Source organism: Oryza glaberrima, chromosome 1, assembly GCF_000147395.1.
Source record: "Oryza glaberrima chromosome 1, OglaRS2, whole genome shotgun sequence".
NCBI lineage: Eukaryota > Viridiplantae > Streptophyta > Magnoliopsida > Poales > Poaceae > Oryza > Oryza glaberrima.
In genome coordinates, this window is record NC_068326.1 from 21838513 (window position 1) to 21851791 (window position 13279).

At 41.2% G+C, this 13279-nt stretch overlaps 1 protein-coding gene across 1 annotated transcript; it reads right to left on the reverse strand.

The window, feature by feature from the left end:
• Positions 1 to 633: 633 nt before the first annotated feature.
• LOC127773979 (ABC transporter G family member 34) lies at positions 634 to 8547 on the reverse strand. The gene is made up of 20 exons (XM_052300235.1): positions 8330 to 8547; positions 8064 to 8145; positions 7192 to 7351; positions 6994 to 7070; positions 6847 to 6900; positions 6665 to 6755; positions 6291 to 6592; positions 5932 to 6213; positions 5522 to 5838; positions 5271 to 5431; positions 4443 to 4709; positions 3964 to 4208; positions 3533 to 3865; positions 3162 to 3452; positions 2869 to 2952; positions 2651 to 2784; positions 1596 to 1823; positions 1338 to 1509; positions 982 to 1236; positions 634 to 891 (listed from the first exon to the last, which is right to left on the reverse strand). The coding sequence occupies exons 1-20, from the start codon at positions 8545 to 8547 to the stop codon at positions 634 to 636; spliced, it is 4011 nt and encodes a 1336-aa protein (XP_052156195.1).
• Positions 8548 to 13279: the final 4732 nt, after the last annotated feature.

Below are 13279 nucleotides of genomic sequence, written 5' to 3' on the forward strand. Positions count from 1 at the left end.
CAAAGTACTAAACACGAATATCTATGGCTGCACTTATTTTGGGACGGAGGTAGTACTTATCTTGTAGAGCTGCAAATTCTTGGCGTTTTATTTGTGGACAATGCGCTGTATCTTTACTGCGATGGAACCCTTAGCCATTTGTGCTACTCAACTTCTTCTTTTGAGCGAATTGCATGCCATTCCATCTGCTTGCAGATCACTAGTCATCTGCTGCTGTCTGCTTCCATGGTTAAGTAGGCATAGTGTTAACAAGATCAAGACGTATGATAAAGTTCAGTAAGACACCTCCTTTCATCTTCAACTCAATTAGAAAGTACTAAATTTGACTGCTCCAAGGAGATATTGATGGGTGTGTATAAACATTGCTCATTTAAAAAATTAACATTTTTGAATCTCTCATTGATAAAGAATGTACCACTCCCAGCACATATTTTACAAATTAGTGTACAAATGTTTAATTCCAACTATAAAGGAAAGGAAGAGAACAAACCACCAAAATTTACAAGACCACTACAACAAACATTTCGAACTTTTTTTTCATGTTCTACACCGATATGCACAAATTAATTCGTATATGCAAATCAATCGATCTAATTCCTAGTTTAGGACCTGTTTCCTAGTCCCTATCAATCACTATCTCTTCTGGAAGTTGAGCTTCATGATGGCAAAGCCAAACAGGAAGGCAAATAACATGGTGAATGCGACGATCACCACAGCCACGAAACCCAGCCAGCTGTGCTTAAAGTCAAAATAGTTCTCCACGAAGACATTCACGGGTATGCCATCATCCATTGGCGTCACGATATCTCCATATTGCGAGACAATGAGCCCGTATAGTGTCCATGCTACAGGGCATATCCAGCAGTACCATCTCCACCAGACTGGAGTTGCCTGAGCACACGGTCCAGGGAGAATGGAATTGAGCTATAGAAATGATGAAACAAAATTAAAGGCAGGGGCCATAAGGATGGTGTTGGTTACCGGTCTGGAGATGACGAACCCGGTGAAGAGGTTCCAGATGGCATAGAAAGCCGAGGAGACGATTGAGGCGACATGGTAGCTTGGTGTTAGGCCCACAGCCATCATGCCGTAGAATGTGAAGTATAGCAGCGTGAAGAACATGAAGAAGAGGTACCAGAAGAATTTAGCCACTGTCCATTGGAACCCAATCATCGAGTACACTATGATGCTATATATGACAGACTGAACGAGTGTGTACGGGAATTCAATGGCAACCTGCAAGGGAGAAGTTGATAACTGTCAGGTTTCTCAGCAATACACTAACCACCAGGCAAAGCAGTATCAGGCATTGTCGAATTGATATGAGAGCTACTTACCTGCCCAAATGCATACGGGAGAGCTGAATACATCCCAGCAGCTCTTTCACGGTAAAAGACTGTCCTCTCCACTGATACCACTGGCTGAACTGACTGACCGTTTAGCACGCCAATAAACAGCACTGCAGCATACATTGACCCCATGGCGTTGAACAAGTCTTGTGACTGGCCCCTGGATCAAGAAGCCAAAGATGCGTAAATTGCATTTTGAAGATGGTTTAGTCATACGCCATATATGTCTACATGGTAAGTACATACATTTTACCACCAAGGTCCCAGAAGATGGTGCCGAAGATGAGAGCTATGACAGTAGTGAAAAATAGTCTTATGGCATTGTAAGGAGGGTTCCTCCAGTATGACAGGTGCTGCTTCCACAGGCATGCCAGGCATTGAATTAAGAAAGACTGTGAGTACTGTGTAGGAAAATATAGTTCACTTGAACCTGGCGGTGGTGTGCTCAGTTCCTGTATCAATGCCTTGTTCCTCCTATGAATATCAATAGCCAATGTTCAGATTGCAATTCTGAGTTGTATAATATTGAATTGAATAATCTGACAGATGCTATGGAAAATGTTGAAATGACACTTCTTAGTTAAAATGTTTTCAGAACCTAATGTCCTAAATCTTCCTAGTTCCCACTTCAGAGAAGTGTGCATGAAGTGCATAAAAGGCAAACATGTGTATCCTAGTCACTTCACATGTTAATCTAATTGATGATGAGATTATCTTAAAAGTTAATCATTATCCGAGTAGAAGTACAGACTTAATTTCATACTATCATATAAATTAAATTATTTTGAAATTTCAAATACATGAACATAAAAAATGTGAAAGCGACACAAGTCACACAACACTTTGCAGTTATTGATGTGAATTTGACATGTGGAGCACACCAATTCCTGTGTCGTAGAGCTGCAGTGGTAGTGGAACCACTCTAGCTCTTGTCCATTTGCTATATAGCATAGTATTCTGAAACCAAACCTTGACAATAGGCACAACAAAACTGCTTTGGAAAAAAAGAAAGAAAGTTCAATACTACTGAAACTGCAAAATGTAACAGCATGAGTAAACCGATTGTCTTGCATTTTATCACAAGCTGAATTGTTAGTAGCATACTTGCAGTAGTATGATGCATTATCTGTAGAAGGCATGTAAATTTGACCAACTGTAATGAAGTTACTTATTTACTCTTATGGGTTTGTCACCACCATAAAGGCATAAAGGACATAAGGAGATTGTAGTTTTGACTACTGGGATTGCAAATGAGTCAAGTATTTGATTTACTGGATTTAACATAAAAGTAATTTACTTACTGAAAGAGTTCAGATTTCCTGTATATGTCACAGAAATCAACATCCAGTGCCTGTTCTTGAGAAACTGTTGTCACCTCCAACATCCATGTGGCTGGATTGTAGCCATCTGTAATTTTGCTGACTCCTTGGATCCCCTTGAGAACACGAAACAATATAAGATTAGCAGTCTTGAACAAACCAAACCGAGGTATATTGAAACTTGTGTAATATTAGTATACCTCGAAATACTTAATCAGCTCTGAAGAATGATGGCCTAATGGGCCAACATATATTTCTTCTCCTCCTCGCTTCATAAGGAAAAGCTGCAAATAATAAAACATTTAGGATCATATATATTATCTAAAAAAAAATAGGACCATAGAACATTATTCACATAAAAATGTTACATCATGTCAAACGTCACGTTTATATAATTTTTTAATAGGACGAATAGTCTAACATCACATCAAAAGTCAATGGCATCATATTTTAGATAACAAAGCGAGTAGCAAATATTCCAAGGTATGCTCACCTCATCAAATGCTTCAAATATGTCAATACTAGGCTGATGAATTGTGCATACCACAGTTCTACCAGTATTGACAGTATTCCTCACTGTCCTCATCACAATGGCAGCTGCTCGGGCATCAAGCCCTGAAGTTGGCTCATCCATGAAAATGATTGAAGGATTAGCAACAAGCTCTACGGCAATGGTCAGCCTCTTCCTCTGCTCAATTGAGAGGCCATTAACTCCAGGAAGACCAACTAAAGCATCTCTCAAAGGCTTGAGCTCCACAAGCTCCATCACCTCCTCAATGAACATCTGCATAGATAAAGGTTAAAGAATTTTATCCATTGAGTATCAGCTGGGAAAATGAATTACAACCATTTTGCTTGACTGACCTTTCTTGTGTTTGAATCTACATCCTTGGGAAGCCGGAGCCAAGCTGAGAAAAGCAGTGACTCAGAGACTGTCACTTGAGGTGAGTGGATGTCGTTCTGTTCACAGTATCCTGATACACGTGCAAACGTCTCTTGTTTCTTTGGGTATCCTGATATGGAGATGTTGCCTTCAATGTAACCACCTGTTTTTCTCCCTGCTAACACATCCATCAGAGTAGTCTTTCCAGCACCACTAACACCCATAAGTGCAGTCAACACTCCTGGCCTGAAACACCCACTGACACCTTTAAGGAGTTCCAACCGGTCCTCAACTATTCCATGTGCTTTCATTTCCTGAATTTGAATTTTAATTTAATACAGAAGGTCAAGATAAATTAATCATCATTGACTCATTGGTGGACATTGTAAGTTAAAAAATTAAAATAACTTGCCTGTGGCATATCGACAGAATATTTGATGTCCTCGAAAGTGAGTGAAAGTGGGGTAAAGGGGAGAACCATACCCCTTTGTGTAGGTTGAGAATTATCAGCAATTTCTGAACCAGTTCCAGTGTTGCCTACTATTGCTAGATTAGTACTTGATGCCATGGTATCAACGTCTAGAACATTACCATTGATGTTTGCTTGCTTCTCCTTCAGCTCCTCTTCTGATATTGATGGTTGGGATTTACCATCGGCTGTATAATCAGAAGATGAAAACCATTCTAAGGTAAGAACGATGAAGAAGCTTGATGATTTTGAGGTGCTTCTGTGTCACTGTGTTGTTATCTTAGTGTTTAGTCTACGGATTTTGGGTTGGTGTTTGCATTATCTTCTATCTATTTGCTTGAAATGAGGCAGAACTGCCATGCTTTATATCAAAAAAAAAAAGAAAGAAAGAAAAATAGCAAACCAATTCGGAAGGAACTCACGTTTGAGGTATGTTAGTGCAAGAGTAAAGAGAATATTGAAGAGCATGATGAATCCGAGCAATGCACCAAGGCCAATCCAATACCACTTGGCTTCAGGGAAGATTCCACGGGACCTAAGGGCTTGCACACCTAGGGTCTCGTTGGAGAGAGAATTATTCAAGACTTTGTCCCAGCTGTGCCCCAAAAACTCATTCACTGAGACGGCATTCTGTGCATACATCATCGGAGATATCCAGTAGCCCCAAATCCACCATTTATTCACTTTATCTGCGAGTACATTCATAAACAAGATAAATACCCCGTCGCGTTGTTACGGGAAATTAAGTTGCACAATATGTACAAATAAGATGAAATATAAATATTAAAACTAAAACAAATTGATACTTATGAATTTTGAGGCCTAAAAAAATTGAGATTACTTGGTGTTATTAGAGAAGAAAGAAGAGACAATTTGAACCATAGATCTATCATCCAATGGCTAAAAATAATTGTCGCGTTGCTACAGAAAATTAAGTTGCACAATATATACACATAAGATGAAATATGAATATTAAAACTAAAACAAATTGATACTTATGAATTCTGAGGCCTAAAAAAATTGAGATTACTTGGTGTTATTAGAGAAGAAAGAAGAGACAATTTGAACCATATATCTATCATTCAATGGCTAGAAATAATTGGGTTGATGTGGCTTAATGAGAGAAGAGAGAAATAGCATTAACTATACTTAGTGGGGATGAACTATATAAGTATATAGGATAAGAACTTGCCTTACTAAAAGAAGTGCAACAATGAAAATAACTACATAGTACAGAGATGAAGTTTTACCTCTTGCTAGAATAAAACCACCCAGAACCATAAAGATTAGCAACATGAACGATCCAAAGACATTTGCAACAATCAGGTTCCGTGCTGCCCCGCCAACAAATCTGAAGAGTGCTGCTGCCATCTGACTGACTGCTAACATAAGCAGATACTGCTTGAAGAACCTAACGCCACAACAATTCACGAGTAAAGAATAGCTAGTGAATGAAGTTCGATAAGATACAGTGACCAATGGTTTTCTCCAAAAATCTCACCTGCCTACATTCGGATCAAACCCAATCACATAGTACGACATGAAACAAAACCCACCAACTTCAATAAAGGACATTGGGGACTTGAGGATCCATGAGGGTATGGTGTAGGTCCATGCTGGAAAGAATAAGAGGTCTCTCTGCTTGAAGAAAACTGGCAGCTTAAAAATGGTTAACGGTAGCTCAGATAAGCCATTGAGCATTATCATCATCACTGCAAAAAAGAGTGCGCCCATGAAGATGACTCCATCAGCCACTGAATCACGGTGCATCTTTGTACGAAAGAAGACAGTCATTGCCATTGCTGACACCGTCATCAGCTGCCATACGAATTACGCAAGAAGTCAGTCATGACGTCGTTGGTTTGCCACATATACCAATTACTCGATTTGTTTGAATGAATCTCTAACAACCTGGATGGTTCTGAAGATATAGACGAAGGAATTCCTCTTGATAAGCAATAACTCCCGGTCGATATTTGCCTTCAGCAGTTCCATGGCACTAACACCATACCTTGAGGTGGTCAATGCAGCCGGATGGCTTTTGCTCTTGTCGAATGGAGTGGCAAGCTCGTTTGCTATACTTCTCCCAGTGTGGAAGGACTGGAATGCGCTAGCAAATTCCTTTATTGGCACATACCGGTAGGGCTTGTCATGCTGCGCCCAGTACTGCTTCTGATCTTTCCTGGAAGTTACCTGCTCAAAATTTCCATATAGATATATAACTAACAAATTTGTGCATATATATTTTTGAACATTGTAGAATCACTCACTTCCTGTAAGAAGTCAGCAACACCCTTCCTCTCAGGGCACTTGAACCCCATCAACTCAAAGAATTCGAGCACATTCTCTCGAGGGCCCTGGTACACGATATGGCCATCGGAGAGGAGTATGATGTCGTCAAATAGGTCGTATGTCTCAGGAGCTGGCTGCAACAATGAGATGACTGCTGTGCCGCCAAGGATGTGGATGGTCTGCCTGAGTGACTTCACGATCTGGAACGTAGTTGAGCTATCGAGCCCAGTCGATATCTCATCCATGAAAAATGCATTGGCTGGCCCAACAAGCATCTCACCTGGAAGAAACAGTCAATCAAAACATTGTCCAGCAAATCCCATGTTCTGAAAGTGAAATTCTATCTTTTTACCTGTGGTGACACGCTTCCGTTGTCCACCGGAGATACCCCTCACCATATCATCTCCTACCATCGTGTCAGCACATATTTCCAGTCCTAATATCTGCATTAAGTAACATGTAAATATTAAACTAGACGATTTCGCTTAATCCAAATTGAAATCACTAGCTATTGTAGCTCAGAGATGCATGCACCTTTAGTATATAGTCAGTAATCAAATTGCTCTCTTGTCCCTCCATTGCTGAAGCCTGATGAAGTTAAGACAAAAAATTTATAGCAATTCCTCACTCAAATTTACACCAGAGTAATTCTTATTCTATATAGGATTTGCAAATTTTCACCTTCATAAACGCATCAACATCAGCATCAGGCTTGATATTTGCCGCCTTCTCTCGCCTTGTCAGCTCGGTCAACATATCTATTGACATAACAATTGAACTTGATAAGCATATCAATCAACCCTTGACGATCAGGAAAGGCAAATTCTGCAGAAAAGAATGTATGCACTTGCGATTGCTGTGACTTTCACATAATCATACCAAAGCGGCTTCCAACACCCTGGCAGCGCGCCGAGAATGAGAGTGTCTCCCGAACGGTCATTTCCCCGATATGAAGGTCATGTTGGCTGATGTACGCAGCAGTCCTCTGTGGCACAAAGTCCTCCATCTGGTGTCCGTTGTAAGTTACTTGGCCAGAGAACTGCACGATATTTTTACTCCCAGTATAAATTGTGTATGTTGGTAATCAGTAATGTCACTCTACAGCGAGGTTTACATTCTTTTGGGACATGTCCCCTAAGATAAGTTCTCTGTTCGTGACAACTTTGTTTCTAGTATCTTAGAGGAATTTTACAGTCCTTGAAAAAGTACTTCGAGGTACCTAAATTTTACATTAAAATTTTTGGTGCCTCGAGGTACTTAGGCTATGTTCATTACTTGGGGGTTAGGAACCCATCTCCCCGCATAGAAAACGGAACAGTCCATTAGCGCATAATTAATTAAGTATTAGCTAATTTTTTTTGAAAATGGATTAATTTGATTTTTTAAGCAATTTTCGTATAAAAACTTTTTGCAAAAAAACACATCGTTTAACAGTTTGAAAAGCGTGCGCGCGAAAAACGAGAGATAAGGGTTGGGAACTAGCAGTTCTGAACGCAGCCTTAGTATCTAAAGGTACCAAATTTTATACTATAAAATATGGTACCTCTAGATACATTTTCAAGGATTATAAAATTACCCACTATCTTAATGCAATAATGCCTGGGCCTTTTACGCATTCCCCAAACAAAGCTCTCTGTTTTTTGGCGAACCATATACTACATTAAAGATGAAGTGGAGACTGGTTTGCTAAAGCTAAAGGCCTCATTACATTGCAGTTACTGCAAAAGAAGTGAAGAAAGATTATTGCAAACCTTGAGGTCTTTGAGCCTTCCGGCCAAAGCAAGTAGAAATGTGGTCTTGCCAGATCCGGGTGGGCCTAACAACAGAGTCATCCTGTACAAACAAAGGAACGCGATGTTGTACTGATGTAGGAGAAACACAAAAGTTGAATTCCAAAATATCTTGGTTAACAATTAATCTATACTAAACTCCGTTACAATGCTTCAAAGTTTCCCCAATAAACGTTGTATATATGAAGCAGAAGCGAAAACACGATGCTTGTTTTTTTTCTTTTCACCTTTTGGGCTTGATGATGCCACTGATGTCGTGGAGGATGCGCAATATCTGCTTCCGAGTGGGTAGAATGCCCAGCGCGTTGGCGGCCTCCTCGATCTTGTTGGTGATGGAGTTGAGGACGGTGGGGATGCCGCTGTTGCCGACGCGGACCTCTGCCTCCACCTCCAGGTGCTCGAACCGCACCTCGATCGTCGGCATGTCGATCCCCACCCTGCACATCCAAGCGCACAACCCCAATATCAGCCAGCCACGCGCGCAAATCATCAAACACCCAGCAGACAAAAGCTATAGCCCACCGGCTGATGCGCTCCTTGAGCTTGAGCAGGAAGCGCTCGTTGTCGTCGTCGGCGACGCGGACGAGCCGTTCGAGCAGCGCGCGCCGCTCGTGCGGGCCGAGGCTGTGCACGTCCACCACCACCCTCCTCCCCCCGCCGCCGCCGCCCGCCTCGCCACCCTCGCCCTCCACCATCGGCAGGATGGCGGCGCGCACACGGTCGTACGTGGGGAGCTTCTGGAGCGCCGCCCACCGCAGCGCCTCCTCGTCGTCCTCCTCCCCTCTCATCCTCCTCGACGACGACGACGACGACCGCGAGAACGCGCCGTTGCCGTCCGCGCTCAGCCACATGGACGCCATCGAACCCCCGCCCTCCCTCCGGAAGCTCGCCGCCTTCTGCATCTCCACCACCCCCGCACTGCTCATCTCCTCGATCCCTCCCCTACAAACCTCGCCGGAAAATGCAAAACCCCACCGTGTTTTTTCTCTCTCTCGTCGATGCCGCGGCGCCTGCTACGACGACGACGACGCCTGAAGAGTGAAGAGTACGAGGCGAGAGGGGGATATATGTAGGGGGGACGCGGCAACGTGACGGGTTGACACGACGGAAACGCGCGCATTCGAGAGCGTGGCCTGCCAGCATAGTAAAAAAACCGGATCGGACCGGCGGTTGAACCGGGAAAAACTGAAACCAATGACCTTAGCGGTTCGGTTCAACAAAAAGACCAACACTACAATCGAACCGATTAAAAACCGATGAACCGGATGGTTTTATGGAACCAGTGAACCGGTAGTGGTTTTCTAAGAACCGATTTTTAATTTGTCCTATTAGTGTGGCATTATAAATTTATTATGTTACCACACTAGATTTATTTATTTATGTTGTGGCTATATAACAATAGATATACTAGGTTATTTATGATATTTTCACTAATTTGTGATGATTCTATATTTAAAATAATACAAATCGAATATACTATGCCTGCCAGACTACCACGCTGGCACGCTGCTAAGCTAGCTGTTGAGGGAGATTTGGTTCACGTTCTAGCTCATGGCATCATCGATCGGTCGCTCTCTCGGATTAGTTATAAGCATTTCTTTAATTTGATTTGATACTATCTGATCTGACTATCTGGGCGATTAATTCAACATTCAACAGAGATATGATCTACAAGCTAGTTGCAGCTAGTGCTTCAGTTCTAATTTGGTTGCACGAAATGAGGATCACACTAATTGTTAATTATATGTGATTGATTAATAGTACTGGCCCCAGCTCATCTTAGGTGTTTGGATCACTTGTATAAACTACTCCATAAACTGAAGATTTGTTTCCATGTGGGCAAGCTACATATGCATGTGTAAGGCCCACAAGAACATATGTACCAATGCAAGGCTGTACATTTGTACATGTACAAAAAAAAAATACATAGACCTAGCTAGTACTTTTATGTACCATGAAAGCATGCTTTTTTTAAAAAAAGTTTATTTGAGATGATGAAAGGCGTGTTCATAAAATATGAATTCGGTAGCTACAATCTTGATTTTTGTCCCTTTGTTTATTGTTGATCAAAAACCACAACTACTCCTAGAAGAATTCTTCTCCGGCCGCCTGGCGTCTCCCTGATTTTTTTATGAACGATCGAGATTCTCGGCGAGACGAAGAACAACGTGCAAAGGAAGCCGTGTTTTTAGCTAGGGACGATTAGCTGGTTAATTATCACAAATCTCTGCTATAAGCTTTGTTAGGATTTTCTGACAACTGCAAATTAATGGGTGACGATGTTTGATTGATTAGCCTGCTTGCACCGTATCTATGGCTGAGCCACGACGTTTTCAGCATTCATCCATGGATCGCCACTAAATTTTCATCCAAAGGATAAGAAAAGTGATTAAAATTTAAAAGTCCCCTAAGATCCAGATAGCCCCTAATTTTCATCTAAAGTGTCCTCGGTCACAACTCACAAGTGTCACAAGAGACCGCGATGTTTTTAAGCATTTATCTATGCAACGCCGCTAATTTTCATCTAAAGGATTAAAAAAGTCATTAAGAGGTCATCTAGAATCTAAACAGCCCCTACTTCGCGTTCTCAGCTTCGTTTGATTGGTCATATACTCCTGGTCCGGATGAAGTAACGATGATTAGATACTACCTATATTATAAGCCTTTTTCATTTTTTCCTAGTCATATTTTTTAAGTTAAAAAAGTTTGATTAAGTTTATAGAAAAATATAGTAATATTTTAAACACAAAACAAACATATTATCAAAATATATTAGATATTGATTCCAATGAAACTAATTTAATGTTGTAGATTGCTAATTTTTTTCATAAACTTAACTAAAATTTTAAAAAGTTTGATTAGAAAAAGAAACAAAATGATTTATAAAATGGGATAGAGCAGGGTAGTTTATGATAGGGAAATTTTGCTACATGACACTGCTATTGTGTTGTTTTAGCCCTAGGACACCGAAAAATGACTTTTGGAGAAAAACACTCCATAATCATGGTATTTTGCCAGTGGATACCACGCCGACTAAAATAATAATTTCCGATTGAAGAGGAGAGAGAAATCGCATGAAATGTCAAAAATGCCCTTGGGCCCACATGTTAACTCTCCTATCTTGTATATGTGGGGTCCACGTGGCAGTGACTTGGGCGAGCGGCGGCGGCCAACGGCCAAGCGGTGAGGTCGGGTGGACGAGATGCGGCGCAGGTGATGCGGCTAGTGCCTGCGGTGGCGCGACCAGGCGGAGGAGGGCGGCCCGCACGGCGCAGCTTGTGGTGGCACGACGTAGAGGAGGAGAGCGGCCCTTGCGGAGGCTGGGCGGAGCAGCGGCTTGGCACGGTGTGGCGACGCTGCCCCACGGCCGGATTGGCAGCGCTGCAGCTGACCAGATCTGCTACAAGGCGGCCGGACGGCACCGGCATGCGGTCATGGGCGTGGTTGCTTGCAGCGAGCGGCAACGACACTACAAATGTCGCCGTTTGTTCCCCTCCCCCCTTTTTAATTTTCTTTTTGTTTTCTTTTCTTCGTTTCTTCTTTCTTTTCATCTACCTTTCCTGCCACTACCATGTGGACCCCACATATCCAAGATAGGAGAGCTGACATATGGGTCCAAGGGCATTTTTGACATTTCACGTAATTTCTGAAATTATTATTTTAGTAGGCGTGGTGTCCACTGGCAAAATACCACGATTCTAGAGTGTTTTCTCCCAAAAGTTAGTTTTTGCAGTATCGTAAGGCTAAAACCACACAATAACAGTGTCCTGTAACAAAATTTTCCTTTTATAATATGTGATAGATGGAGTAGTTAATTTGCTAAGTGCCAAGTGTGCTGACTGTTGTGCTGTGCACTTCATGTTATTTCAGCAGAGCCTTCTGATTCTCACCACGAACGCATGTTTTCAGAGAAATTTTAAGAAAATATCATTGATAAGCATCCCATTACACGTTTTGCCATCGAGAAATACCAGTTTAAAAGTAAAATTATACCATCATAGAATGGATGGATTCTAACCACGATGACATTCTAGCACAATGTAGCTCGCACGATGATATTTTCTATAAGTTGCGTCTGTTGATGACATTTTTTCAAATAGGGCATTTATTAATGGTATTTATTGGATTTCTTAAAGTCTGATTTAGCTCCCCTCAACTATTGTTGCAGTCCAAGTTATCCCATGAGTCATAACAGGACATTAGCACCCTCAAACTTTTTACTACTATTCATCCCCAAGACTCATCTAGGGCGCTTTATCGTACATGGGCGCTACAATCAGCAAATCTTAACAAGTGAAAAGACAATTTGATAATGCAAGCATAAAGAGCCACGTAATGTAGTAAATAGTGACCATAGGATTGATAAAAGGACAAAAACAGTATAATGAATCTCAGCCATCCAATGGGAGAGTGGCAAGGAAGATGCTAGATAATACTGGAGGTTTTGAGTTTTCAGTACCGGTAACTTTTTAGATATACCTTACCTACAATTAAAAACTCGTTGTTTTGAAAAGTTTGTGATGGCCTCCATATATCAATCTGCATCAATATTTTTTTACTTCCAATCGTTGTTACACGTACCCCTCTACTCCGGAGTCTGGACTAGCATTCTCTAGAGTCAGAGTTGAATGACTTTCACTAATTTATAGGCCTAATAAAATTGGACCCACATGTAAGTAACATATTACCGTGTTTTTTAATTTTTTAGATAGATTACTGTGATTTCAAAGTCAAAGCTTATGTTTATTCTTATCCATACTACTTAATTATTAACAATAAAATACAACTTATAGGTTAAACTTTTATCGACATGTCTTTAGCGTGTGATTTTTTTATAATGAAAAAAAATTAACTTTAAAATTAAATTATAAAAATTAAATTTTGGCTGATATGCACGGGTATAAGTGAAACGATAAGACTGGTTATCTTCTCGCTCCTCCCCAAATCCTAAGTCTGAGACCATTCCACTGTCGTGTTGCTGCCCCCTCACTAGCTCGGAGACGCCTTTGGCTCGGGCGCCCGATAAAAGAAGATTAAAATCGGGCGCTGACATCAGCATGACGTCAGCGCCCAATTTACATGCAAAAACTACTTTAAACTGATTTTTCTCTTAAATTTATTATCCAAATCATGATCCGATTACACCATTAAATTCGTTGCAATTAAATCTTCAAAAC

What these genes read in the sequence shown, in the direction of transcription:
- LOC127773979 (XM_052300235.1), bottom strand. Translation starts at nt 8,547, where the DNA reads ATGTGCAGGGTGGGGATCGACATGCCGACGATCGAGGTGCGGTTCGAG. An exon ending in ATGTTGATGCGTTTATGAAG is followed by an intron (nt 6,901 to 6,993) that starts GTGAAAATTTGC and finishes TAACTTCATCAG; the next exon opens with GCTTCAGCAATGGAGGGACA. An exon ending in ACGGAAGCGTGTCACCACAG is followed by an intron (nt 6,593 to 6,664) that starts GTAAAAAGATAG and finishes TGTTTCTTCCAG; the next exon opens with GTGAGATGCTTGTTGGGCCA.